Raw genomic sequence first — 25,642 nt, 5'->3', positions numbered from 1 at the left:
AATACATGAAAAAGAAGAGAGAGACAGTGAGGTGCTCCCCTAATTTTGTGACTGGCCACACTTCCATAGCACAGTAACCATTTTGTTACTCAGCCTTCAAAACTTTTTTTAAAAAAAACCATACATGCTCACAGGCCTCTATAAATTTTAGGATATAGATAATCAATTTTCAAATTGTCTTTAAAAGTGTGTATAAATGGCATTTATAAACTTATTATGAGATAGATTTCATGTTGCAATGTTTGGATGAAGATATCCTTGGCTGATTCTCAAGCTTCTTTTTATGGTGATGAACTATAAAACTAGTGAGTTTTTACAGAACTTAGTGTTCACAATATAGGAAGAAAAGGAAGTTAGAAGTGTTTGAAACTGGAATGGAAAAGTTGCCTTGTGATTTTTCCACTTCAAAAACTATTTTGAGAATTACTTTGTAATCATCTTTAGGCTCAGTTGTATAGACTCAATTGGTCTTAAATGAAAGAGATGGAAGCAAATACAAGAGATAAAATGGCTCATTTTGTTGAAATTCATAGCACTTGGTCTATATGAGAGTGAGTGCAGTTGTAAGGAGGAAGGGAGATCTTGTTGTTTGAGAAAAATAAGCCCAAATCTGTTTCAGGCTTATGGATGAAACTGTATATTTTTTGCCTCCTAACCATCATATGTCTTGTGCGTTCCTTTAAAATCTTCTTTCAGTTTAACTTCGGAGATATCTTTGTGCACCAGGCTATCCATACCATTGAATACTGCTTGGGTTGCATTTCCAACACAGCTTCTTACCTACGGCTCTGGGCTCTCAGCTTGGCTCATGCACGTGAGTTTTCATTTTTGCTGTGCCTATACCTATGAGTGATAACTATGTTGTAGCTTGACTATTCTACATATGAAGCATCAGTATAGAAAAGTTGAATGAGCTTCAGGCAGTTGAGAATTAAATCACTATTGCAGAAATATGGACTTAGGCACATTTAAGCTAAAGCCAAAGCAGGTGAACAATTTTTACAAATATTTTGGATCAAAAATAAACTAATAAATAGGACTATCCTGTTTTGCCATTTGGGAAAACTGTAGCAGAAGGAGATAAAAACATTTGCTTATGCAGTGGTCCAGTTAATTGACCTCACCCATGTGACTGATGCAGAAAGCATTGCTTTCATGTTCAACATCTGTCCTATGTGACATTATTGTATAGCCCAATGTGATTGGTTGCATTGTTTTGATGTCATCACTCTCACTGTTACTTGTGATCAGTATTAAGAATGGGAACAAAAACCCAGCTCGAGTCCTACTCCTATAAAAGAGCCAACGTTGTGTGGTGGTTTGAGCATTGGAGTGGAACTCTGGAGATCAGAGTTCAATTTTTCACTCAGCCATGGATTCAGACTCTCTTGGCCTTAGAAAACCCCATGAAAGTTTCACCTTAGAGTCACCATAAATTGGAAATGACTTGAAGGCACACAACAACAACAACAACATATAATTAAAATTTCAAAATGCAATAAGAAGTATAAAAGTTACAAGAAAGTAACAGAGAAAGAAAAAAAGAAAGAAAGAAACATAGAAAAAATAGGAAAATAAAAAAATTGCACTGGTCTCCATGAATAAAAACTTGAAGAATTATTTTCCGTCTATCAACCAAAATCATTGTAACCAACTTAGAGGTGCACCTACACTGTAGAAATAATGTAGTTTTACACCACTTTAACTGCCATGGCTCCATCCTACAGAATCCTGAGAACCGAACACCTGTGGATGGGTAGAGTCCACTGTATAATCCTGTTGTTCCTCAATATTTTACCTGGAACTCTCCTCACTGACACTAACTTAGCAGTATCCATATAGCTCTCACAGGTCTCCTTGTGACTATAATAAGTATGGAAAGAATATTTATTATTATTTGGAAATACTCCAAAAATGATCAAAAATTGGTTTCTTGAGTGTCAGGAGTATCAGTGTGGTGGCACAGTGGTTAAATGCCTGTACTGCAGCCACTCACTCAAAACCATAAGGTTGCGAGTTCAATACCAGTGAAAGGGCTCAAGCTTGACTCAGGCTTGCATCCTTCTGAAGTCACTAAAACCCAGATTGTTGGGGGCAATTAACTTACAGTTGTAAACTGTTTAAACACTGTTAGTTCAGTATGAAGCAGTATATAAATGAAGCTGTTTGTTTTGTTTTATGAGAAAAATCCCAGACAGGTGAGAATATTTGCAGTAGTTGCAATAGTTGTTTCTCACTCTTTGTGCTCTCTTGTTCTTGTTCTCTCTCTTTGTTTTCCAGAGCTCTCGGAAGTCCTCTGGACCATGGTATTGCATATTGGGTTGAGCTCGAGTAGTTGGTCAGGACTCATTGTGGTCTTTATCATTTTTGCTGTCTTTGCTGTTCTGACAGTAGCCATTCTGCTTATCATGGAGGGCCTCTCTGCCTTCTTACATGCACTAAGGCTTCACTGGTAAGAAGAAAAGCCGTGTAGGAGACATTTTTGTCTGATTTGCCTTCTAATACAAACCTGCCTAATTTGCACTTCCCAGATCACTGCATGAATTGAAACACAGGACTCTTTTTGTAATCCCACTTCTCTGAATTTTCTCTTTTTTGATCAAAGAATACAAATACAAATGTTGAGGGGAAGGATGTGGACAGAAAATGTATATATTCATGAAAATAGCATAAGATGCTGTACTACGTTAGGTGAAATAGCTTATAAAATGTGTGTGTTTCACATTTTGATTCTTGCTACAGTTCTTTCCTCCTTTTTCTTTCATAGCTTTCTTTTATCATTTTATAGAAAAGTAGGCTAGAGATAGTAAATTAAATGAATCCTTATGGAACACACAAAAAAATCTTAGTTTAATGTTTCTCTCTCTCTCTCCCCTCTCGCTTAGGGTGGAGTTTCAGAACAAATTCTATGCCGGAGCCGGTTATGCATTCACACCATTCTCCTTTAGGACCATCATAGAAGGAACAGAAGACTGAAACCCATTCAGAGCACAGAAATCTGAAACTCTGTGGCTTGCTTCCATTCTTTTCTTCTTCTTTTCTGAGAATTTCCCTGAGAATTAAGAACTTTGAGGAATGAAGAAGCTGCTTCTGCATTGCCTTCATATATTGTACAGTTAATTGTAAGGAAAAATCCCCCTTCCCTAGCTGAATAGCGTAAAGATCTTTGCCACCCAGTCCAGTAGGCTTAACAGATAGTTAAGCATAACACTTCTCTCTGTCATCCACTGTAAAACAAAACCATGAATCATCAATCTGGTTCTAAACAAAGATCTAAACCACAAATGTTAGTTTGCCTATATTATTTGATGTCACTATGCCCCCTGAAAAAAGCCAGACCTGAATATATGGTGGATCCTTCCTATCAGTGGGCTGGAGATTCATAGATTTGTCCACCTGTGAATCACCACAGCTCATATTTCTTAGTGGTGGCACATGCACACATTGGGATGCAGCTGCCATTGAATAATATGAGGTGCGACTGTCCATGTTTTTTACCATCTTCAGGAGCTCCTGGAACTGGACCCTCACAGATGGGAAGGGTCCACTGTACAATTAGATGGTTCTACTGGGTAGGCAGCGATATACTACTTGTGATCCCTTTGGATGTTGTTGGACTACAACTCTAATCCCTCATCAAGCCTGATGGAATCTGCATTCCAATAACATCTGGAAGACCACTTTGGAAGTACCTTAATGATCATGATTCTATCATTGTGTGCTAGAAAAACAGAAGCTGAAATGGCAGTTTCTCTTGCCACTGGCCACTGTTGTGGTAAAAACAAAGCCAAACCTGACAGTGTTGTTCCTTCAGTATCACTACTGAAAGCACTGGTCTTATATTTGCATCCCTGACATAAGTGGTTCACCTTGGAATTAAATGGGATTTTATTTCCTGGTATATTTCCTGTATAGAGAATGCTAGAAAGGCATCCAAAAGATGACGTCTTAGGCTGAATCTGCACAGTAGAATTAATATAGTTTGACACCACTTTAACTGCCATGGTTCAATGCTGTGGAATTCACGGATTTGTAGTTTTGTGGGATACTTAGCCTCCTGTCTCATAAAGTTCTGGTGCCACAACAAACTACAAATCCCAGGATTCCATGGTATGGAACCATTGCAGTTAAAGCAGTGTCAAACTGCATTAATTCTGCAGTGTGGCAGCCACCCCTATTTCTGACTCCTACAACTGCTAATTTAAGCCCCTTTATATAACTGACTAGTTAGGAATGCAAGAGCATTTTCCTTCTGAGCCCCCTCCACATGGTATTACAAGTAGTAACTAGTAAATAACAGAAATAGAGAGATGTGTTGAGACCAGGACTTGGAAGAGTTACTTTTTTGGACTCCAAGCCCCTAAATCCCTCAGGCTGAATGATCCTGTAATTATAGTCTTTAAAAGCCAATTTCCCCAGCTCTGGTTAAACCCCGTGGGTTTAAATATTGAGAAAACCCAAAGGATTACAAGCCATGGCTTCTCTACTCACAAACATACATTGTCTAAATACAGCTTTAATTCCTGCTGTGTAAAACGTACATCCTTCTGTGAGACTGCTCTTCTAATTCTCCAAATGAATTGTTTGTTAATTGGTTTAATAAAGGAAATGAATTGCTCAAAACCAACATTTGTGTGTGTGTGTGCATCTCTCTCTCTCTCTCTCTCTTACTTACCGTCTCACCCTTTGAAATTTTTCCAGAGAAAACATTGAGATATTAATTTAGCTTATGGTTGATCGGATGTCAAAATGGTCATCAAATTAATTCCCTTGGAAGATTACATTTCATTATCTTGGCACCTGTAAAGAACATAAACAGGATTCAGCAATGGTTGGGAAGCATTCAATATATAAATATACTTCAGTATAAGAACCTCTTATTTTCTTAGTTGTTTCACAACTCAATATTAACTGGCTGGAGATTTTCTCACACAACTTCCTCTGAAACAGGATGATCTGGAACCTGAATTTTTAAATGTAGATGTTAACAAGATAGACCTGCCAACCGCAGATTGGAAACATTGCTTTGCTTTTTGCCCCTGCTTCAGAAAAATCTTTTATTTGGTGGCTGACATTAAAGGGCATTTCTACATCCCTGCCTGGCAACCAATGTTTAATAAGGGCCATAGGAATAAAGGCTGACAGTCCATCAGTACTATGCCAGTCCTGTGGGTTCAAGCAAAGGGCATTTTCTCAGGAGACTCAGAAACAAACACATTGGCAAAGGCCTCTTTTTTGCACTTCAGGAGTCCATAACTGGGCAGGGTGAGGCAGCCATTTCAGGCTGCAGATTTGGGGTGCTGTGGAAGGGAAGAAATGTGCTGTTACTGTATTTTTAAGTACCAGCAATGAAGAGGCACATGAGGGCTTTTTCTGACACAGGCCCCCTCCAGACTGGTCAAAATCCTCAGTATTTTGCAGGAGTTGTACCTGTCCTTACAAGGATTTTTTAAAAATATCCATGGATGTACCCTGCTTTGTTTCTTGAGAATTTCTAGGAGTAGTTGCAACTTTTCAAACACAGGGTGGGGATTATTTTCCCCCCTGTCTTGGGAACTTATAATGTGGGCAGAGGTAAATTTCCACCTCTTTATCCATTGCCTTGGTTCTTCCTCTACTCCTGGCTAGTCCCAGTGTGAATGTGTTCAATGGAGTTGTGAATTTTCTAGGTGATTTCCCTCTGATATTCCTTCCCTCATTGCATCTAGTTACTAGATTGAACATTTCTTGTCCCCACACCTTTTCTTTCCACGAGAGATGGGTTGCCAGGTAAAATAAGAGACAGGGCTCATGTCCCTTTAATGGTTGTGTAGAAAACATAATTTCAGAGGAGTTGCTTGTGATACTGAAATTCTGCTTTACAAAACATTAAAGGGACATGAGCCCTGTTCTTTATGTCACCTGGCACTCTTTGTTATAGCACTAAAGTGATGCAAGTTGAGTCTCCCTTATCCAGAATTCCAAAATCTGAAATATTTCAAAATCCAAAATTGTCCACATGGGTGACTGAGATAGTGACACCTTTGCTTTTGAATGGTTCAATGTACAAAAACTTTGTTTCATGCACAAAATGATTAAAAATATCATGCATAACATTACCTTCTGGGCATATGTATAAGGAGTATATGAAACGTAAATGAATTTCATGTTTAGACTTGAGTCCCCTCTCCAAGAAATCTGTGTGTGTTGCGTACCTTCAAGTCATTTCTGACATACAAGAACCTTAAGGCAAACCTATCATGGGGCTTTCTTGGCAAGAGTTGTTCAGAGGAGGTTTGCCATTGCCTTCCCCTGAGGCTGAGAGAGTGTGATTTGCTCAAGGTCACCCAGTGGATTTCATGGCTGAGCTGGGGAATTGAACCCTGGTCTCCAGTGTCATAGTGGGGCACTCCATTCTGAACTCAACAGAAGCAACAGCGATGGCCAAGCCCTTGCAAGAAGGTGCTTGGCCAGTGAGGCCATAGCAACAGTGGTGTTGGCACCATCCATTTGTGGGTGTGTAGACACAGGAACAACTGCTTTGCTCTGGATCTAGCCTGATCCAGCTGTCCTCACATCTAACATACCTGGGTATAACAGCATTTTCTGTTAAACCAGATTAAGGGCTTGAAGAAATTGATTCATTGTGTGCATTGTGAGTTCTCATTGCACTGGATACGGGTTAAGTTTATGACCAATATAGACAAGCCCTTCCTTTTTCTCCTGTTATTATAACTATGCCCAGATAATCCACTATTGTTCAACCACACTCTTGAGCCCTGCAACCAATAGATTTCCTCTCATGTTTCTTACTTTTTTTACCACCACCCATCTTCCTATGTCTCCCAAGAGCTTAGCCATAGGAAATAGTCTCTCCCCATGCCTGTTTGCCCAATAGCAAGGCTGTCTTGAGTTTCCCTACCAGCTTTTTTTAAAAAAGTAGGCTTGATGAATTCAGAGTAGCTAAGATTAAGACATCTGAATAACTAATCAGTTTGTATGTTTGTTATTCTGCTATATTTCCTTCTCTGGTTACTTTCAGTCACCAGTTGAAATGAAAAGGGCTGTCCTTTAGAGAACAGACAGGTGTGCTGGTCATGTTGGAAGGTAAATGTGTAGTCTAAGATTAAGCCCTGGTTATGATACAGGTGTGGCTACTTGTTCTCCAAAGCTAAGAAAATAATTGCTCTGAAAGGCTTAGATGTGAAACTTAAATGAGAAGCAAAAATCTGAAAGCTAGAAGTATACACATCAGGCCATGAAGAAAGCTAACACAAAGAGGGGAAATCCAAATACAGCAAGTATAATCAACTACAAGGAGCTCCACATTTGACAAGAAGAAAGACGGGAACAAGATTTGACCAAGGATTTTATAATTAAAAGGTAAGATTTCTTCTACTAAGAATAATTTAATATCCTAAATGGTTCTCTTATAGAGCACGGTTTTATTACCAAGTGAGCAAATGTGGCAAAACAAGTAAAAGGAAAATACGGGATTCAACTGGAATCAGCTATGGAAATCACTGAGTGAGCATGGACTAGTTGCATGCACATCTATTATCCTAATCTATCTCTCAGTGTTAGGATTAAAGGAGATAGAAGAACTATACAGATTGCTCTCACCTTCTTGGGGAAAGGTGGACCAAAAGTATAACAATTAAGACTACAATCTTATCAGGATTGTGCTATTATTTTTAATTGTGTGATTGCTTGACTGTGTGAAACCACCCAGCACTATAGAGCTAGTGTTGCTTTTTATTTTTATTGCTGCAATTATTGCTGAATTGGCCATCGTGTGATAGTCTCCTATCTCTCATGTTCCCAAAGAGTCAGGACTTCAAAGAGTTAGCTCTCATTATTAACAGTTAACAACCTCCAAATACTTTAGAGTGATAACCCAAACATACTCTTTCTCAAGCTGGCACTATCCCCTTACCATAATAGCTCGATCTGCAGCTGGGTTTTGTCAAACAGAAAAACAGATTTAAACACTTTGAATTTTAACACCACACTTATTTAACCAAATCAGAACACAATATTAAACTCATACATTTCATCTAATCACAAAACTCATTTATCACTTCTAAAACATCTCAATATAATTCTTCTATCCCTTCAATTGATTATATTCTTAATCTAATTTATAACAACTAATCAAACATAGTACTGATTTCTTTAATTCTTTGCATTGACATTTATGATCTTATTCACTTTGATATATTGCAACATTTGTTCTCATATCAATCACTCAAACAAAAGCTTATAACATTTCTAAATACGACATTTCTCATATGCAACTTAACCTAACAATAAAACAAACTTTAAAAGAAGCTTATTACAATATAACCAAATTTAATATTATATAGTCTAAACTCCAAACTTGCATATACAGAGTTGGGAGAGGAGATGAGGTTTCACCAGAGCTATCCCACAATCTATATGAAGCCCAGCATCCACTGCTCCCCCTCAATTTCTAACACTCTCTCATAACTGCAAATTCCATAACATAAACCTGGTTCTCAACTCTAAATTACATAACCATTGGCCTATTACATAACCATTTATAAAACATTGAACTTAAACATAACCCTCAGAAACAAATAATGACAGGATTAATTTGATTTAATTTAATCCTGGCAGTAGTTTTGTTCAGAGTTGGGAGAGGAGATGAGGTGTAATTCCATCTAAGTGAAAGATTAGGCCCCATCGCCTGATGCAGAATCACGGCCTATTTGCGTAATTATGAGTAACATCTAATTATTGTTAATGACTAAAGCAAGAGAAACATCTATTAGGCACATTAGAGTTCTCAATACATCAGCCTTGTTTACAAAACACCACTGAACATGAGTACAACAAAACACAGGAGAACCAACTTCTTCCAATAAGTTTCAGCAACTGTAATTCTTGAGAGAAGGCTCTTTTGCACCAGATACAGGGAAAAATCAGGTTTGTGGATCAAGTGTGTATATGTTTTAATATCAGGACCCCATTGTCCATCAACTAGAGCTTGGTGCAAAATAATGAGAAGGGGACAAAGGAAACCAGATGCAAGATGATGGCATTTTGGCTGGGGGAAATTCTGGGCATTGTAAACCAACCAAACAAAAAACTCTTTTATAAACTCTGGAGCAGCATTGTTTATTCAGCGGTGCCCTCCATGAACCAAGCTTTGGGATGAAGTGATGGGGAAAATGAAATCTTCACCTCCGGAGCAGGGATTTTAAACAGCCTAGTTCAGAGAAGAAAGCTTTTTTTTTTTTGTCAAACAATTGGATGTCATGTTCTTGCCACTCTACTGCAGATCATCCAGTTATTATTATCATTACCTTTCTCTATTATTATTACCTTTTATTATCATTGTTGTTATTGTTGTTGTGTACCTTCATGTCAAAGCTAGTATGGTGTACTGGTCTGAGCGTTGGACTATAACTCTGGAGACCAGAATTTGAATCCTGGGTCAGCCATGACAACCTATTGGGAGGCCTTGAACAACTCACACTCAGCCTCAAAGGATGGCAATGGCCAAAGAAACTTTCCAAGAAAAGCCCATGATAGGGTCGCCTTAGGGTCACCATAAGTCAGAATTGATTTAAAGACACACAACAACAGCAACCTTCAAGTCATTTCCAACTTGTGGAGACCCTAAGCTGAACCTATCATGGTTTTTTTCAAGACTGATTGTGTGATTTGCCCAAGGTCGTTTTGATCTGCTTTCCGCTTGTTGCATGTCTTGCTTGAGAAGATTTGAATTTGGAGCGAAAAGGGAGTCAGAGAATAGAAAGGTCAGGACAAAAACTTTAGAAAATAAATATGAGAACTGACAGATTTTAAACAAAGCAATTTTAAGAGCATGCCATACTATTTTAACTGTACTGTCTTTTAAACGTCTTGTTGTGTGCTTTCAGGTTATTTCCAGCTTATGGTGACCCTATAATGGGGTTTTGTTGTCAAGATTTATTCAGAGAAGGTTTGCTATTGCCTTCTCCTGAGTCTGAGGGAGTGTGGATTTGTCAAAAGTCACCGTGTAGGCTTCCATGGCTGAACTGGATTTTGAACTCTAGTCTCTTGGCCTCTTGTTCCTAATCGTTTTAACATTCTTAATGGTGTGATTTAAACTGTTTTAGTATTATTAATAGTTTAATTCCTTTTCAGTGTTGATATTTTTTATGTTTTAAGTATAGTGTACTTGCTTTAATTTGTAAGCTGCCTTGAATCTCAGTTTTGGGGAAAAGATGGGGTATAAATAGAATCATAGAATCAGAAGGGGTCCCATAAGCTACCCAGTCTAGCCTTGCACCCAGTGCAGGAACTGCACCTGGAACATCCCCAGCAGTTAGCTGTCTACCCTCTTTCTCTGGACATCTTCAGAGATATCCAGAGAAAGAGACCCCTCCACCTTTCTAGTAATTAGTTTCATTGCCAAACCACTCTTGCCATCAAGAAGTTCCTTTTAATGTTCAGTCAAACTCTAACTCCCTGTATCTTAAAACCATTAGACTATGACCCTACCCTCTGGGGCAGCAGAAGACTAAACAGAATTTTCCTCTCTGCGACAGCCCTTTGGCTATTTAAAGGAGGCAGTCATATCACCTCTCAGTCTTCTCTTCACCAGGTTGAACATACCCAACCCCTTCAACTTTTCCTCATAAGTTTTATTCTCCATACCTTTTATCATCCTTGCTGTCCTTCTCTGAACCTGCTCCAACTTGTCTATCCTCTTCTTAAAATGAGGCCCCAAGAACTAAGCACAGTACTCCAGATGAGTCCTGACTAGCACAGAATACAGGGGGACTATTGCTTCCCTTGGCTTGGAAACAATAGTCCTATAAATACAGTTAATAACGTTAATTATATAGAAATAAAAACAAAATAGGAGTAAGCAACTTTGTGGCCCTCTATACGCCAAGTGTTTCTGCAACACTTACAGATTTATTTATTTTTAAAAAATTATATCCTGCTTTCTATTTAAAGATCTCAGGATGGCATACAATAAAACTGGACTAATTCAAAACAGCATGTAGATAAAAATGAGTTTTAAAGGCTAGAAACATTAAACTATTTAATAAATTTAAAAAGACAAATTAAAACTGGTTAAAATAGTTTAAAATTTTTATAACAATTTTCATGTGACAGTTTTCATAAAACTAATCTCTTTTATTATAAATCTCTTTGGAACTGTATGCACTGCAGAAATAATCCAGTTTGACACCACTTCAACTGCCCTGGTTCAATGCTATGGAATTCTTGGAACTGTAGTTTTGTGACACATGTAGCTTTCTCTGTCAGAGAGCTCTGCTGCCACAAGAAACTATAATTCCCAGAATTCCATAGCATTAAGCCATGACAGTTAAAGTGATGTTGAACTGGATTATTTCTGCAGTGCGGGTGCAGCTCTTGTGAGCCAATCTCTTCTTGGCTGGAAAGCAGACAGAACTATAATTAAAGATGAATAATTGCACCAATAATATATATTCAGTGTATCAATAATGTATCATACTTGTCCATCTTATGCTTTACCATCTTCTTCCCTGTAGATCCAAAAGTAAACTCCAGACCTTCTGCAGTCACAAACGCAAAGTAGTAATGTAACTAGAAAATGGCTGAGAAAAAGAAAGAAGGAACCACTGCTATTCCACTTGAGGAAATGGGAACTCAGAGAGAGGAGCCAGGAAACGGTAATCTAGTTCTGGGAGTGATCTTTTTTCCATCTCGATAGTGCTTGCCTCACCTTCATTTCTGATGGGCTACAGCTTTCAGTCAGTAGGTGCACTCTTGATTCCTCTGGCAGCTAGTAGTTGCACTGGGCCAAAAGGGAGGCTGGATGACATTGTATAGGTTATAAAATTGGACTCAGTTTTAATGCATATGCAGGAGTCATTAATAAATTATAAACATGGTCATGAATCAATCAAAATGAGGTCATCCATCAGTCATAATGGAATCATAAATCAATCACAATGGTTACCCTAATCAATCATATTGTGATCATCAGTCAATCACTATCAAAATAATACATTCACTTATGTAAGGATCAGTGTGCCTTCAGATGGAGTGGACATGGGGCATGATGGTTCCATGCATATGCCAAATATACAGTGAAGGAACTCCCCACCTTCAGCACAGTAAAACCCCTGTATAAAACCCCTGGCTACTCCTCCCCACAATAGTCTCCACTATCCTCATGCTCCCCAAATCCTCAGTTTCATCTCGTGCCAGATGACTCCATTCCCTTCTGATAGCATTCAGTTGTGACAGTGCAGCAAGTGCCATAGAGAGTTAGCATGTAGCGATGCAATTGCTATACAAGTGCCTATGCTGATACAGGAAGCAGCTACAAAGTACCGTGCAGAACACCTAAGAGCAAGTCAGTGACCAAACATATAAACAGCCGGTGAATAAACAAGCAAAACCCAATACCCCTAGGGAAGGCAACCCCCCCCCCCCCCCACAAAGAAAAACTCATGCTCCAATAACATGGGGAAATTTTCTCCTGGGCCCTGAAGACAACCATCCGAAACCTGAGGATATGGCAAAAAGCACCAGTGTAAACAGAGGGTGAGTGAGTGGGTCCCTTGGAAGCCAGGCCCAGAATGGCCAACCTCAACATGGATGGGCCTTACATACAGTAGGCCTGGCAAATCTTGCTCTAAAGCTTGAGATGTCACTAGATCTTGCATCAAAATCTCAGAATTGCTCATGCCAGCATGAGACAAGCCAAGTGGTCACTCCAAGCAGCCACTCAGAGTAGCTACTCAGAGTCAACTCCGAGGCTGGCCTCTGTGCAGGCCCAGTGCAACTAGAACCCCTCTGGGAGGTGTTTTTCATTACCCACCCATCTCTTCTGCTGGATTTCTTAGCTTTTATGGCCCGAGTTGCTCATTCTTCATTCCGAATCTCAAGCAACATTTCACACAAACAAAACTTAGCAAAAATTGAGAATACCTACCTTGACCAGTTAGCTTCCAGGAACAATTCTACATTTTGGTCTGAACCTTTGAAGCCATTAATGTCCCAGGCCTAGAACACTCTTCTCCCCCAAAAACTGTTAGTAGATAGCAAAATGTATTTAATACATGGACTATCAGTTAGAAATAGAAATGTGTGTGAATTGCCATTTCTGTGTGGATATGCACATTTTGTACCTCTCAAGCCTGCTAACTGAACCAAATACACTTTGTCTCAAAAATCTGTACACTTGTGAATAATGCAGTGTGTTTTGGAGGGTAATAATGCATACAAACCATGTGATTTAATTATCTATATCTATATGCATTTAAAATGCATGATAGTTTTGCATTTTAAAAATGCATAAAACCCATGAGAATATTTTGAGGAACTGTTCCATAGAAAGGAGACAGACAAGCATTCTCTGGACTATATTGCACAAAATCTGCATATATTTTCTTTTTGGTGGGAAAAATAAGTCTCACAATTCAATACGGAAGTAGGACAGATTGGGAATGCCCCTGAAATGAGAGTTGGACTGATGGACTTTCACAACCCTAATATTAACATAAACAAAAAGTCCTTTAGTACAACAATTAGTGATAAGCTCATACATAAATAGTTAGCCTACTTGAGTTACTACTTCCTTGTTTTAATTTTGGTGAACTTGTTCATTAAATTGTCAAAAGAGATTTGCTCACAAGGTTTTCTTTGTATTGAAAACACAATACATTGGTTAAGCTTTTCTTGCCCAGTGGTAGACCTGAGTTGATCCATTATCAGAATTTGTTTGCTTAACATATACTCACCTTGAAGGAACTTTGCAACAAGAGCTGGTTTTCTTTTCCAGAGATGTTGGTTGTGTGGATAGTGTCATTGCACAATTTAGTTACAAAGTGGCACCAGAGTCAGTTACATCATGCTCGAGTAGGAATGGGCAACTGTAGGCATGGAGGTGGGTTTGGGCTTTTCCACTCTTGAAACCCTCCAGAGGTCACACTGGCAGCTCTAATGTGACTAAAAATGACTTCACAATTCACATCACTTACAGTTTTGTTTTTGTTTAATCTGCAGCTGATAGGCTGCATTTTCCAGGGAGTTGAGGGGTTTGAGCGATAGTGACAAATGCATTTTGATGTTTCTGAAGTTTTTGGAGTAACAAACTGATTGTGAGGTGGAAAAAGGGAGATCTGGGCACTTTATGGGGCTATGTTGGTTGAAAAATGGGACTCCATGGGTTGCCTGTGACTGAGGGCCCACACTTTCTCCACTCCTGGACTAGAGTCAAATCAGAATTTTATTTTGTGCCCACCCTGTTCTTGACAAAGACCATCACAGTCAAAAAGTTCTTAACTGTGTTCCTGACTGGTATGCTCCTTAAAGTTTCTGGGACTAGCAGCTTTATAGCTAAACCTATTTGTTTTAATTCATTTTTTAGAGCAGAAACCATGCACTGTAGAAGATGACATAGAGCAGAAGACATTTACAGTAGCAGATGCTGTGGAAACAATTGGCTTCGGGAGGTTTCACATTGCACTTTTTATGATCATGGGTAGCACTGGAGTAAGTTTTTCATGCTAGACAGACGTGACTCTAAAATTATCATCTGTTTTAAGATAACTTTCCAAATGCATAGACCTGATCAAGGAAGCCACTGCCCTGACTTTGCAAGACCTGATCAGGGCCGTACATGGTAGGGTGACTTGGAGGTCTCTCATTCATAGCAGGTCACCATACATAAAATCAACCTGAAAGCAATTAACAACAATTTCAGTTACTACTGTATTTCTAATACTGGGGAGGAAGAGAGGACCTATGTGGGATTGTTTTTCCTACAAGTACCAAAATAACCAACCAGAGACAGAGGTGCAGTGAGGTGAGATTGGTTTTCTGCTTGAAGCAGCAAAATGTCTTGAGGTAGCTTGGATTACAGCCAGTGTGGTATAATATTTGAGTGTTGGACTAGGACACTGAGAGACCATGGTTCAAATCCCTGCTTGCCCATGGAAACCCAATGGTGGCCTTGGGCAAGTCTCACACTCTGAGCCTCACTGTAAGGAAAATCCACTCTGAACAAAATTTGCCCAGATAGGGTCACCTTGGGTTGCCATGAATCAAAAATAACTTGAAGGCACACCACAATATCATTTTACCCAGAATCATGTTGGTACAATGTGCTAGATACCGCATGGCATATTTCTGGAAGGAAGACAAAGTCTGCTGGCTCTTAACAGCCTACTTCTCCATTGTGCTGCTTTCTTCAGCGCCTCCCCCCCCCCCCCCCCCCCCGTTTCAGGCAACTTCTTAGACAGTTTAATTAGACTGGCCCAGTGTACTAACCAGATTCCAGGGTTTGAATGGTCACACATTTACATTAAAAAATGATGTTATATTTGTTATATATGTTAAAATATAATGTTATATAAAATAATGTTTTATATGAGATCCTGCATTTGGGAGATGTAGGTATGGAGATATAGGGATAGGATAGGTCGCTGTAGCTATGGTGTTTGTCACACTGAGGTTTTTGCAGCTTTTTGCAGCTCAGTTCCGACGTGACTGCAGTCCAATGATGCGAATTCACGCTAAAACATGATGTATTATCTCACGTGTTTGTTTTCAAGGGGGGATTCTTACAAGGCGCTTCCGCATTCAATCTGCACTAACTCCTCATTTTGGTGAATTCGGAAACAAGCGAATTCACCAAAATCTGCTTCTACGCTCACTTCGATTTCACTTCGAATTGGTCTGGTGTGGAAGATCACTCCGATGTTGCCCTCCTTGGCCCCCTGCGTCCTGCTCCTTCATCCCCCTCCTCCTCCTTCATGCCATCTCGTCCTCTCTGCCACCCTGCCGCCTATCCCATCATCCCCTGCCTGCTTCTACACCTCCATCCTGTCCCCAGTGACCCCTTGAGACCTATCCCATCATCCCTGACTGCTCCTTCACCCCAATGAAGAATGACAGCTAAGGATGGGGCAGGGAAGGAGGACAGCGTCCAGAGCCCCATTGAGCATGCACAAGGGTGTCGATTCGAATTGTTGAACCCTCTGGTGTGGTAATACAATGTGCACTCACCACGCTTTGCTTGAATTTGCATCACGTGACTTGTCTGGAATTGAACTGACTCTGCTTCCCCCTCAATTCAGAAGGGCAATGGAAAGGCAACCAGGTGTGATAAAACATCACATTTTAATGTGAATTCGCATTGCTAGACAGGAGTGACTCCGGATCTGGTGTGAAAAACATCACGTTTCGCGTTGCTAGAACAGGAGTGACTGCGGATCTGAGCTGCAAACCTCCCACGTGTGATAAGGCCCCAAGTCTCACACACAATTACCAACTCCCCCCCCCCCCCAAAAAAACCCTACCTTAAAATTAGTGTAGCCTTCCTCTAACCGACATGACCATTTCCATGTTGCTGGAGAGCAGGGGAATGAGTGGAAATGCATCCAGCTCTTTTCCTGTAGCTGGATGTGCCATAACACTCTACAGATGCCTGCTTCAGAGTGTCTAGCTTCTGGAAAAGAGCTGAATGCATCCACACTGATCTAACTAGTCTCTGGCATTACAGAAATGGTCATGTTGTGGAGGGGGCAGACTTTTGGTTGGAAGAGATTTCCAGCCTGTACTATTACTGTAAACGTGAATTGCAATGGCATGGGCCAGATGTAATGCCCTTGTAATGAATGAAGAGGATGTCACACAGTGTAAACAACCTGTCAAATCATATACTGCAGCTTCTGAGGTGAATTTTCAAAACTCTGAAACAGGTGAGATGAGGTAAAACATTCCTCATTCCCACTAGCTTTTAAATAGGATCGTGAATCAGTTTGAACTGGTTCAAACAACCCTGGTTCCCACTTAATCCAAATTGCTGAAGCGATTCCAAGAGGGAGGCCATGCACTAGAACCATTTAATCTACGTCTTTTTGATGCTAATTTTTTCAGCTGCTTTTTCAATAAATCAAATCTGCACATGTGAGAACCACATGATGATCGGGATCGATTTAAATTTCCCATTCGGCCGGCTGGAACCAAATAATTTTGAATCGATTCATTCATGAATGGGATCCACGGGTGGATTATTTTAGAGGGGAAAATGCGATCGGGGCAAATGCAGTGGGAACCATGCTCCACTGTCAAATTGATCCATCGATGCAGATTGCACGATTTATTTGTAAGTGGGAATGGGGCCGTGGTGTAGAATAATCTCATTCATTCATTCATCCATCCATTCAGAGCATTTATACCCTGTCATTCAGTTAAAAGGTCTCCCAGAGCAATTTACAAATTGTTAATTTGACGGTTTCCTGTTCTCAGGCTTACAATTTAAAACAACATGGAAACCCAAGGAAAAGGGCATTGTACCTGGGTGCTCTTCTCTCCCTCAGAGGCTACAGCAGTGGCAGTTGGTGTAGAGAAAGGGTCTCTCACCTCTCAGATGATCTTTTGTAGAATAACTGTGAGTCCTCCACCACCACAAGTATATGTCTAAATATCAAATGCATGCCATTGTAGCTTTAGAAATATCAAAAGAAAGGCAATTGCACAATGAAAGAATTCTGTTTCCTAAAGCAGAGGGAAACCTTTATTGCTGTACAACAGTGAAGGACAGAGTTTGGATAATAATACTTCACACAGCTTGGAAATGTTACATGTTTTGCACTACAGCTCCGAGCAATTTGGAATGTTAATTTTGGGACTACAGAATACAGACTTCCCCAGCCAGGCTGGGTGGGGAGATTTTGGCAGCTGTTGTTCAGAAAGGTAACTTTTCCAGGCTCTGATTCTTAGAAAGATAATTTAAGAATTATAGGCAAGTCCTTCATTTGTCCTTAAAATGTTAGAGACTGCGGTTACATGTATTTATTATCCCTGAAGGTGGTAGAAGCCATGGAAATTATGCTGATTGCTGTAGTGGGTCCTGTCATCCGCTGTGAATGGCAACTTGGAAACTGGCAAGTGGCTTTAGTGACAACTGTGAGTAGCATTTATATCACCCATATTTTAATTCCCGCTTGATACAAATGAGGGGAAAGGAATCTGTTTTATATTTTTATTTATTAATTAAAATATTTATTTGCTGTTGTTGTGTGCCTTCAACTCATTCCCAACCTATGGCGACCCTAAGGTTTTTGTCAGCAAATTTCTTCAGAGGGGGGTTGCCCTTGCCATCCTTTGAGGCTGAGAGAGTGTGACTTGCCGAGGATCACCCAGTGATGGCCAAGCTGGGATTTGAACCCTGATCATCATGCAATGCTCAAACATACAAAGAAATATTGCAGAGGACTTTTCCTGCGACAATATGCTTATAATACTATTTTATAATTTACTTATGTTAATTTGTTTGTGAGGTTGTTCAAGGAAGTTGAAGGGTTCAGGTAGAGATGTGAATCTGGAGCTCTCTTGAACAACCTGTCTCTCTTGAACAAGCAGTCTGTCTCTCTTAAACAACCATATCACACTGTGAACAAATGACTGTTATTGAAGTTAAAGATCTGTATGTGTTCAGTTGGGATCGCTGTTACATCAGATAACTGGAAAGTCTCCAGATGGCCTGGAGTTACCCCAGAGATAGTGTATGATGAACCCAGCAGTACTTTCCCCAATATACAGGCATAGCTCCACCCAGACTAGATGGAGAGGTTTTATCTTGCACCAACAGTGTTGTCTGGCTTTGACCAGAGCATCAAATGAAGAACTTTAGTGAAGATTTGACCATTCAACTATTGGACTTGAAAGTTATGTAATGAAATGGGACAGTTGTCAAAATGACTTTTCAGGAATCTTTTATTTCATTCATTCATGCACACAGAGAGACTTGCTAAAATTATACCTTCCACCAGCAAAAGATATGTACACTCAGTCTAGAGTCTCTGATTAGATAGACCGATGCATATATACATACAGTACATACATACACAAAAAGCTGAGTACTTGGATGTCAAAATTGTTTCGCCTAGCTCTTAAATATTTGCAATAGCCAGCAAATACTACTGAAGTAGTTTCCTCACCCTGTGGTAGGTGGTTGTTAACAAAAAGTCTCTAAAATTAAAAGAGGAGCAGATTTTGGAGATAAACTGGAAGAAACAGAGAGCTGCAAGAATCCAATGGCCTTGGTGGATCCTAATGCTCTCTGCAAGAATCCAATGGCCTTGGTGGATCCTAATGCTCTCTGCAAGAATCTAATGGCATTGGGGGATCCTAAAATTGGTGGTTGGGAAACTGACGGGTAAGGCAATGTCTCCTGGCTTGATTAATACTGTAGGTCTCTACTTCACAAGTTCAACCTGTATATAAGTGTAGAGTAGAGGTAGGAATCATGCTGGATGCTGTTGGACTGCAGTACCCAGCAGCCCTTGCAAGCATAATCAATGTTGAGGAATGTCTCAAAACCTAGAGGGATGTACAATTTTCAACCCTGGTGTGGATAAACCACGTATCACCAAAGCCAGTCTCCAGTAATCTTGTTCCAAGATTGTAGCATTATCAAAACTATGATGATCAGAGTCCAAAGACAAAACAACAGAAATTGGAAAGTCTATTTTTTGGACTACAACTTCAAGACTCCCTCATCCAGCTTGATCTCTGGGTTTGTACATGAATCTAAACAGATGACTGGTCACAGCCTTTCACACTATAGAGGGATGTATCCAAATTATAGTCATTCTTGCTAGATCTGCATACATATACGTGTAAATTAGTATTTGTACTTCTATATTTCTATCTCTTTTGCCCACCTCTTGGTGGTGCACTTCCTCTTGCGAGCAGGTGTGTGTGTGTGTAAGTGACTAGCCTTCTATCTGGACAATGAGATAATCAGGCCCAGAGGGAGAAGGCAAAGGAATGGGTAGTGGTTATTCTGCCAAGAAGATAAGCCCATTCAAGGACAAGGACCAACTGAAGGCATGTTCTTAAGAAACCCTTCAAAACCTAGAATTGACACTTCTAGTTCTCAAACTTCTTTGTTTTGCAGTTAATGTGTAGCAATATGCATCATAAAAATATAAACACAAACCAGTTTGCCAATACATACCATTCTCCAATTCTTTCAGATGGTGTTCTTTGGATACATGGTATCCAGTGTAGTATTTGGAGTTCTAGCTGATAGATATGGCCGTTGGAAGGTAAGTTAGAGGATGTTTTGGTGGGTGCTTCTTTGACTGCTATATAAAATTATTGTTTCACTTTCTGGAGGTTTTTCTCACCACTATTACCCCAGGATCATTGAGTGGAGATACTGGGAGTTGGAAGGGATTTTAAGGTCATCTACCTACTTCTCTTTTTAATCAAGGACCAGCAGTTTGTAGGATGCTGCCATGCCATCTTGAACAGATGGCTGACAAAACCCTATTTTAATACCTTCAGTGAAGGCAGGTCTGTCACCTCTTGAGGGGCTTCTGTTTAGCTGAAATTTGCATTCTGCATTTTCCACTCATTGGTTCCAGTCCTGCTCTCTGTAGCTGCAGAGAACAAGGATTCTTGAAAGGATTCAGTACACCTTTTACACCCCATTCTGGTTGGGAGTTGGGCAAGTAGGTGGCACCTCACTTGCCCAAATCTAACAACCACTCTGCACAATGGCAGCTTTTCATAGCTCTGTTCTATTCTCAGCACAGCTCATTCAGTGAAAACTCTTTGTATTTCATTCCTCTCATGAGTTCACAGTGCATTTTTAAACACCCTCCCTCCTTGGCTGAAAAGGCTAACTGTGTTTCACTTTCTCCACCAGCCAAAGAAAATCTTTTCATTTCATTTCCTAATGGATTTTTTAAAATATGTAAGGGTGTCATCTATTATATACAAATCTTTTTTTCTTCAACATGTTTGGATACAATATTTGAACAAGAAAAATGCAGCATCAAAATAAAAATTTAAAAATTTGAAGGATTTGCAAGCTTTCTAGTGAAATGGTAGACTTAGGTGTCCATTCTATTGTGATTTCAGTCAGGAAGAAAGTCCAGAACAGCAACAATGTAAACACAGAATAGCACTTTTACTTAGTGATCATGCTATGAAATCTTCCGACCCATTTAAAAATGTCACCTCAATTTGCTTCGTGGTTGACCTTTGGACTGATGTAGGCAATCATAGCTCCCATTCTTTTAAATTTTCTTACCTCTAGAATAAACACACTAAGTTTTTGATTCAACAGGTGACACTAAATGAAGACAGTCTTAAGATAATCACCATTCAATAGTGTTTCAGCAGCGAGTACATTTTACTTTCAAAGCACTTTACCTCTTTTGTGTATCTTCTCTTCCAGATTTTAGTCATCTCTTTCATCTGGGGAGCCTATTTCTCCTTGCTGACATCGTTTTCCCCATCGTACATCTGGTTTGTCTTTCTCCGGACCATGGTGGGATGTGGTGTATCAGGTCATGCTCAAGGGTAATGTCTTACTGTGAACAACATGTCAGTAGATGGGCAGAGCTTGGAAAGTTACATAAAAGTAGTTCATCACATAATGCCTTGTAATTGCTTATGCAAATCAAGTTGTTACCATTAATATTGCTGCTTCTAAAAAAATGAATAGCCTGTTATATTATTCATTACTTCTCAATTACCGATTTAAAAAAACCCTTAGGGCTGTCAGGAGAATGGATAAAACCTGAAAAATTCCACTCAGAATGTCTTTAAAAATGTTCATAATGGAAAGCTAGAAAAGCCACAAGAAAAGATTGCCCCTTTCACCAAAAAAGCTGCTTCCACTAGAGGCTGCATAGAGTTGTCAGATCTCAGGGCCTTGTCTTAAGATTCTAGTTTCCACATGTCATCTCCAAGCAGCAGGTGGGGGTGAAAATTCTCCAGCTTTGGTGGGCTCAGCAAGTTTCCTCTACCGACATCTTGCAGAGGAGTCTGTTGTGCTGGGCTTTTGTGGGGGTCAGTGTTGGCACCTGCTCTTCAGTCTCATGGTGGCTCTGACCATTGCAAGATTTGTAGAAGATCTCATCCCTAATCTTGTCCCAGTCTTGCAAGACAAGAAATCTTGCAAGATTTGGAACAAGAGTTCGTGGGCATATGCAGGGTGGCCATTCAGGTCCTTGCTGCCGAGAAACCCATTCTATCCACCCTGTATTTACATTTCTTTTGCTTACCATATCCCCAGGCGGCAGCCAGTTCCCTTCAGGGGTTGGGAGGAATTTCCCCATGTTATTGGAGCATGTTTTTTTTTTCTCCTTTCCTAAGCGCATTGGGTATAGTTAGTTGATAAATTGTAATAGTTTACTTTTAGTATGAGGCATGGTCCTACTATAGGAATTGGGCATGCTATTTTGTATTTTTATTGTTATATTATTAATTTAGTAGTTGTGTTAATGGTCAGCTTCATTGGCATTCACCACATTGAAACAACTGTCCTTTATCGGAGGGGATAGGAGTCTTTGAGCACAAGACCTGCAGTACTTTTTGGACACAGTGTTCGCTTTACACAAATGCTGATGTGGCCTCTTCATAACTGACTGTAATATCTGGACAGCAATGATAGTTTTTCAAATACATGATGACATCTTGATTGATTTATTATGGCACATGATTGATTTATGACCTTATTAAAATTAGATATGATAAACATTATACATGATTTATGGCACATTATGCTTGAAATATGATGGATTTATTGTCTGTATTATGATTAATTTACGACTGGAAGTCGTGTAATTTATAACCATTTTATATTCACAACATGGCAATCAGCCACCCTTTTTTCCCAGTGCAACAATTTTGTGAAGATCACCAGCTTAGCTATAAAAACAGCAGTTTGCTACAGTTTGTAAGACTTAATTGATTTGTTGCTGCACCTTGTAAAGGCTTTCCAGAGAGTCTATCTATTTACTTATTTAGCTTTTTCTTTCGCTCCCAGTCAGTGTTCTAGAACCCTTTGCTCTGCATCTAAATGGTCTTTAACATGCCTCCCTAAGTAAGTGAGAAGAAATATTCTCCTCATTTCACCTTGCTCTCCAAACAGCCTCTGTAGCTGTCAAGGTTTCAGGCTGTCCCATGTTTTCAAGTTTCGGTTTGGAAACCTAGGGACAACCCCTGGTGATGTCATTAAGTGTTATGCATTAAGTACCAACTACCATTGCTTACAGCTTGTCATTCAAACACACATACAGAGAACTTATTTTTCTTTTTGAAAATTAAGACAAATCTTAGGTTAAAGAGGTGGTTTGCAGAGCAAGGTGAAATAAGGAGAATGCACTACTGTATATACTCATGTATAAGTCTAGAATTTTTAGTCAAATAATTGACCACAAAAACCTGAGTCGACATATCCACAGATCAATGTAACTCATATATATGTATATATATGAACCAACCTCTGGTGAAAGACAAGAGTGTAATCTATCCTGGAAGCATTGACCCCCTTCTATTCTCTCATCCATCCAGCCTTTAGAGTGAGCACAAATAGTTATGCCTACTGGAATTGTGTAGGTTCCTTGGCATTGTTTTTCTTTCTTTCATCCTTTAGATCTTTTGTTACATGCCCCTAGGTTTTACCCTCAACCTATCCATGGGTCATATCAAAATCCATAATTCTGGCCCCAAAACCTGTCCTACTTATATATGAGATCGACTTATAGTTGGGTATATACGGTAACATCCCTGCTGTTGAAATATGACTCTATTGTATAAAAAGTAATGAGTTATGCGTAATTATAGATTCTTATAGCTTCACTGGGTTATTTCCAGGCTATATCAGTATGAACATCAGCATATAGAAAACATGAATAGGCAAGATAAATCCAAACATACTTCAAAACATCACTCAGTTTTGCAGCTTTTGGCCAGTGTCTTATCATTGCTCCCAATCAGAATGAAATCACTGAATCTGTGAGATTTACATTCATGTTGAATCAATGCAGACTAGCAGGAAATATTAGGAAGACAGCTTGGTATGAGGACAGCTTGCAGAACCTTCCATTAACTTCACCTGGTGAGAAATCAGTTGCCAGGGTGCAAAGACTATCAATAGAAACCCATGGATGCTGCCACTATCGTACCACATGGTAGGCAGTAGTGAGTAGCTACTGTATTTCAAATTTTCTACAAGTCCTAAGCTTCACATTTAAAATGATACCTCATAATTGCAATCTCTGAGGGATATTCCACTAATATATAGTAGAGTGCTGATAGATAACATTTTCCTGAGAATCCTTGGAAACTCAGAACCATTATCAAAGGAGGAGACAAGATAGGACAAATGTTTCCACTTTGTGTAATTTAATTTTATGTCTGTTCTTTGATAATCTTTGGCTGCCTTTGAGGCAGGGAATGGGGACCATAGGTAAAAATAAATAAGCAGCTGGTCAAGTAAGCCCTTTTTGTTCAGTGAATCCTGCAGATGTTTTGAGTTGCTGATCATATGTGGATCTGGAGAGAAGAGAAAACATAAAACAGGACTGGGGAACATGCGGCTCTCCATAAGGTATCAGGAAGAGCTTAAAAGCTCTTTCCTGGAAAAAAAACCCTTCAGTTGTAAAAGCCTGTCAGAATACAAAAGCCTTTGTCTACTCACAGAAAGACAGCAAAGAGGAAGCCATTCTAGTTTTCCTAGGAAAAGAGTTCCAGAGCATAGGGATAGCCACTGGGAAGGTCCTATCTTATGTCCCCACCAACCATACCTGTGAAGGTAGTGAGAGACTTTTCAAAAGATCTCCAGGTCCAGCCAGGCTCATACAGGGAGATAGAGTTGGTCACTTAGCCTGGACCTAAGCCATATTACCTGATGACTTACAATATTAACTATTTTAAACTTTTCTTGTTTCTTTTAGGCTAATAATAAAAACAGAATTTTTGCCTACAAAATACCGGGGCTATATGCTGCCATTATCACAGGTATGTTTGAAAACCATAAAAAAATTGAATGACATTCTCTGAGCTCTTATGGTTGATGTTTAATGTATCATTAAACATGTATCATTAAGCATCAACCTATCATGCCCTGTATGGCACCACCTGGAGCAGTCTCTTGGCCTCAGGGTTTGGCCTTGTAATCTCAGGGCCTGGGCTAACATTAATTTGAAAACCCTATTTGGATGGCATTTCAGGACAGGATAAAACAGGATAATTTTGCAGTGTACGGCACTTGTAAGTTGAAGTTGCTACCATTTTGATTGGAATTATTCTGTTTGATTGTTCTGTTTTATGGGGATCCTTTCTCTGTTTTTTTCCTTTGTCTGCCCCCATTCTTAAAATTAAACTATGAGGGTTAAGTATTATGTCATTAAGAAGCCCAGAAAGTTTTCCATAATAGAAAGTCTGGGCTATAATTATTTCTATCAATAAAAGCTGGGATTCCAAGAATGGCACCATTTCCCCATACCCTGTAGGGGGTTCAGTTTTGCATTTCTCAGATAAGCCCTCTGCCCCAGACTTTTATTCTACATGCCAAACTACTTTTTAAACAGTGGGATGTCAGGAGTAGTTGGTAATATGGCACAGGTATCTGCTGTTTAAAGAAAAAATCAACTCATCTACTTGGCATCATTCAGTGGCAATTATAACCAATAGGATTTTTTTTATTAGAGCAGCAAGTGATTGGAAAAATAGAAAACTAAAAATTACAAAGTACTGGATCAGGAATCCACAACTATGTCTGGAACACCATAGTTATGGATTCCTGATCCAATACTTTGTAATTTTTAGTTTTGTATTTTTCCAATCACTTGCTGCTCTAATAAAAAAAAATCCTATTGATTATAATTCAGTC

At 39.5% G+C, this 25,642-nt stretch overlaps 2 protein-coding genes across 6 annotated transcripts in view; both read left to right on the top strand.

Moving 5' to 3' along the window:
• Nucleotides 1-4,555, top strand: part of LOC149311794 (V-type proton ATPase 116 kDa subunit a 4-like) — a 57,457-nt gene extending 52,902 nt beyond the window's left edge. For 4 of the 5 annotated variants that reach the window (XM_089527925.1, XM_089527923.1, XM_089527924.1 and 1 more), the window contains 3 exons: nucleotides 697-814; nucleotides 2,281-2,452; nucleotides 2,886-4,555. In XM_089527925.1, coding sequence (XP_089384051.1) covers nucleotides 697-814; nucleotides 2,281-2,452; nucleotides 2,886-2,976 — 381 coding nt within the window. In that variant the 3' untranslated portion in view covers nucleotides 2,977-4,555. The remainder of the gene's footprint in view (nucleotides 1-696; nucleotides 815-2,280; nucleotides 2,453-2,885) is intronic. The other variant, XM_089527926.1, reaches the window with a different exon arrangement.
• A 2,787-nt stretch (nucleotides 4,556-7,342) lies between these two features.
• The window catches only part of SVOPL (SVOP like), a 41,405-nt gene continuing 23,105 nt past the window's right edge, over nucleotides 7,343-25,642 (top strand). The window contains exons 1-7 of the mRNA XM_089526716.1: nucleotides 7,343-7,362; nucleotides 11,517-11,657; nucleotides 14,366-14,490; nucleotides 17,812-17,910; nucleotides 19,986-20,057; nucleotides 21,197-21,321; nucleotides 24,705-24,768. Of these exons, the coding sequence (XP_089382842.1) occupies nucleotides 11,579-11,657; nucleotides 14,366-14,490; nucleotides 17,812-17,910; nucleotides 19,986-20,057; nucleotides 21,197-21,321; nucleotides 24,705-24,768 (564 nt within the window). The 5' untranslated portion in view covers nucleotides 7,343-7,362; nucleotides 11,517-11,578. The remainder of the gene's footprint in view (nucleotides 7,363-11,516; nucleotides 11,658-14,365; nucleotides 14,491-17,811; nucleotides 17,911-19,985; nucleotides 20,058-21,196; nucleotides 21,322-24,704; nucleotides 24,769-25,642) is intronic.

The sequence above is a fragment of the Sceloporus occidentalis genome, unplaced genomic scaffold, assembly GCF_023333645.1.
Source record: "Sceloporus occidentalis isolate IW3139 unplaced genomic scaffold, rSceOcc1.0.p SCAF_5, whole genome shotgun sequence".
NCBI lineage: Eukaryota > Metazoa > Chordata > Lepidosauria > Squamata > Phrynosomatidae > Sceloporus > Sceloporus occidentalis.
Note: the sequence above shows the minus strand (reverse complement) of the source record. Positions and strands in the feature narration are given on the sequence as shown.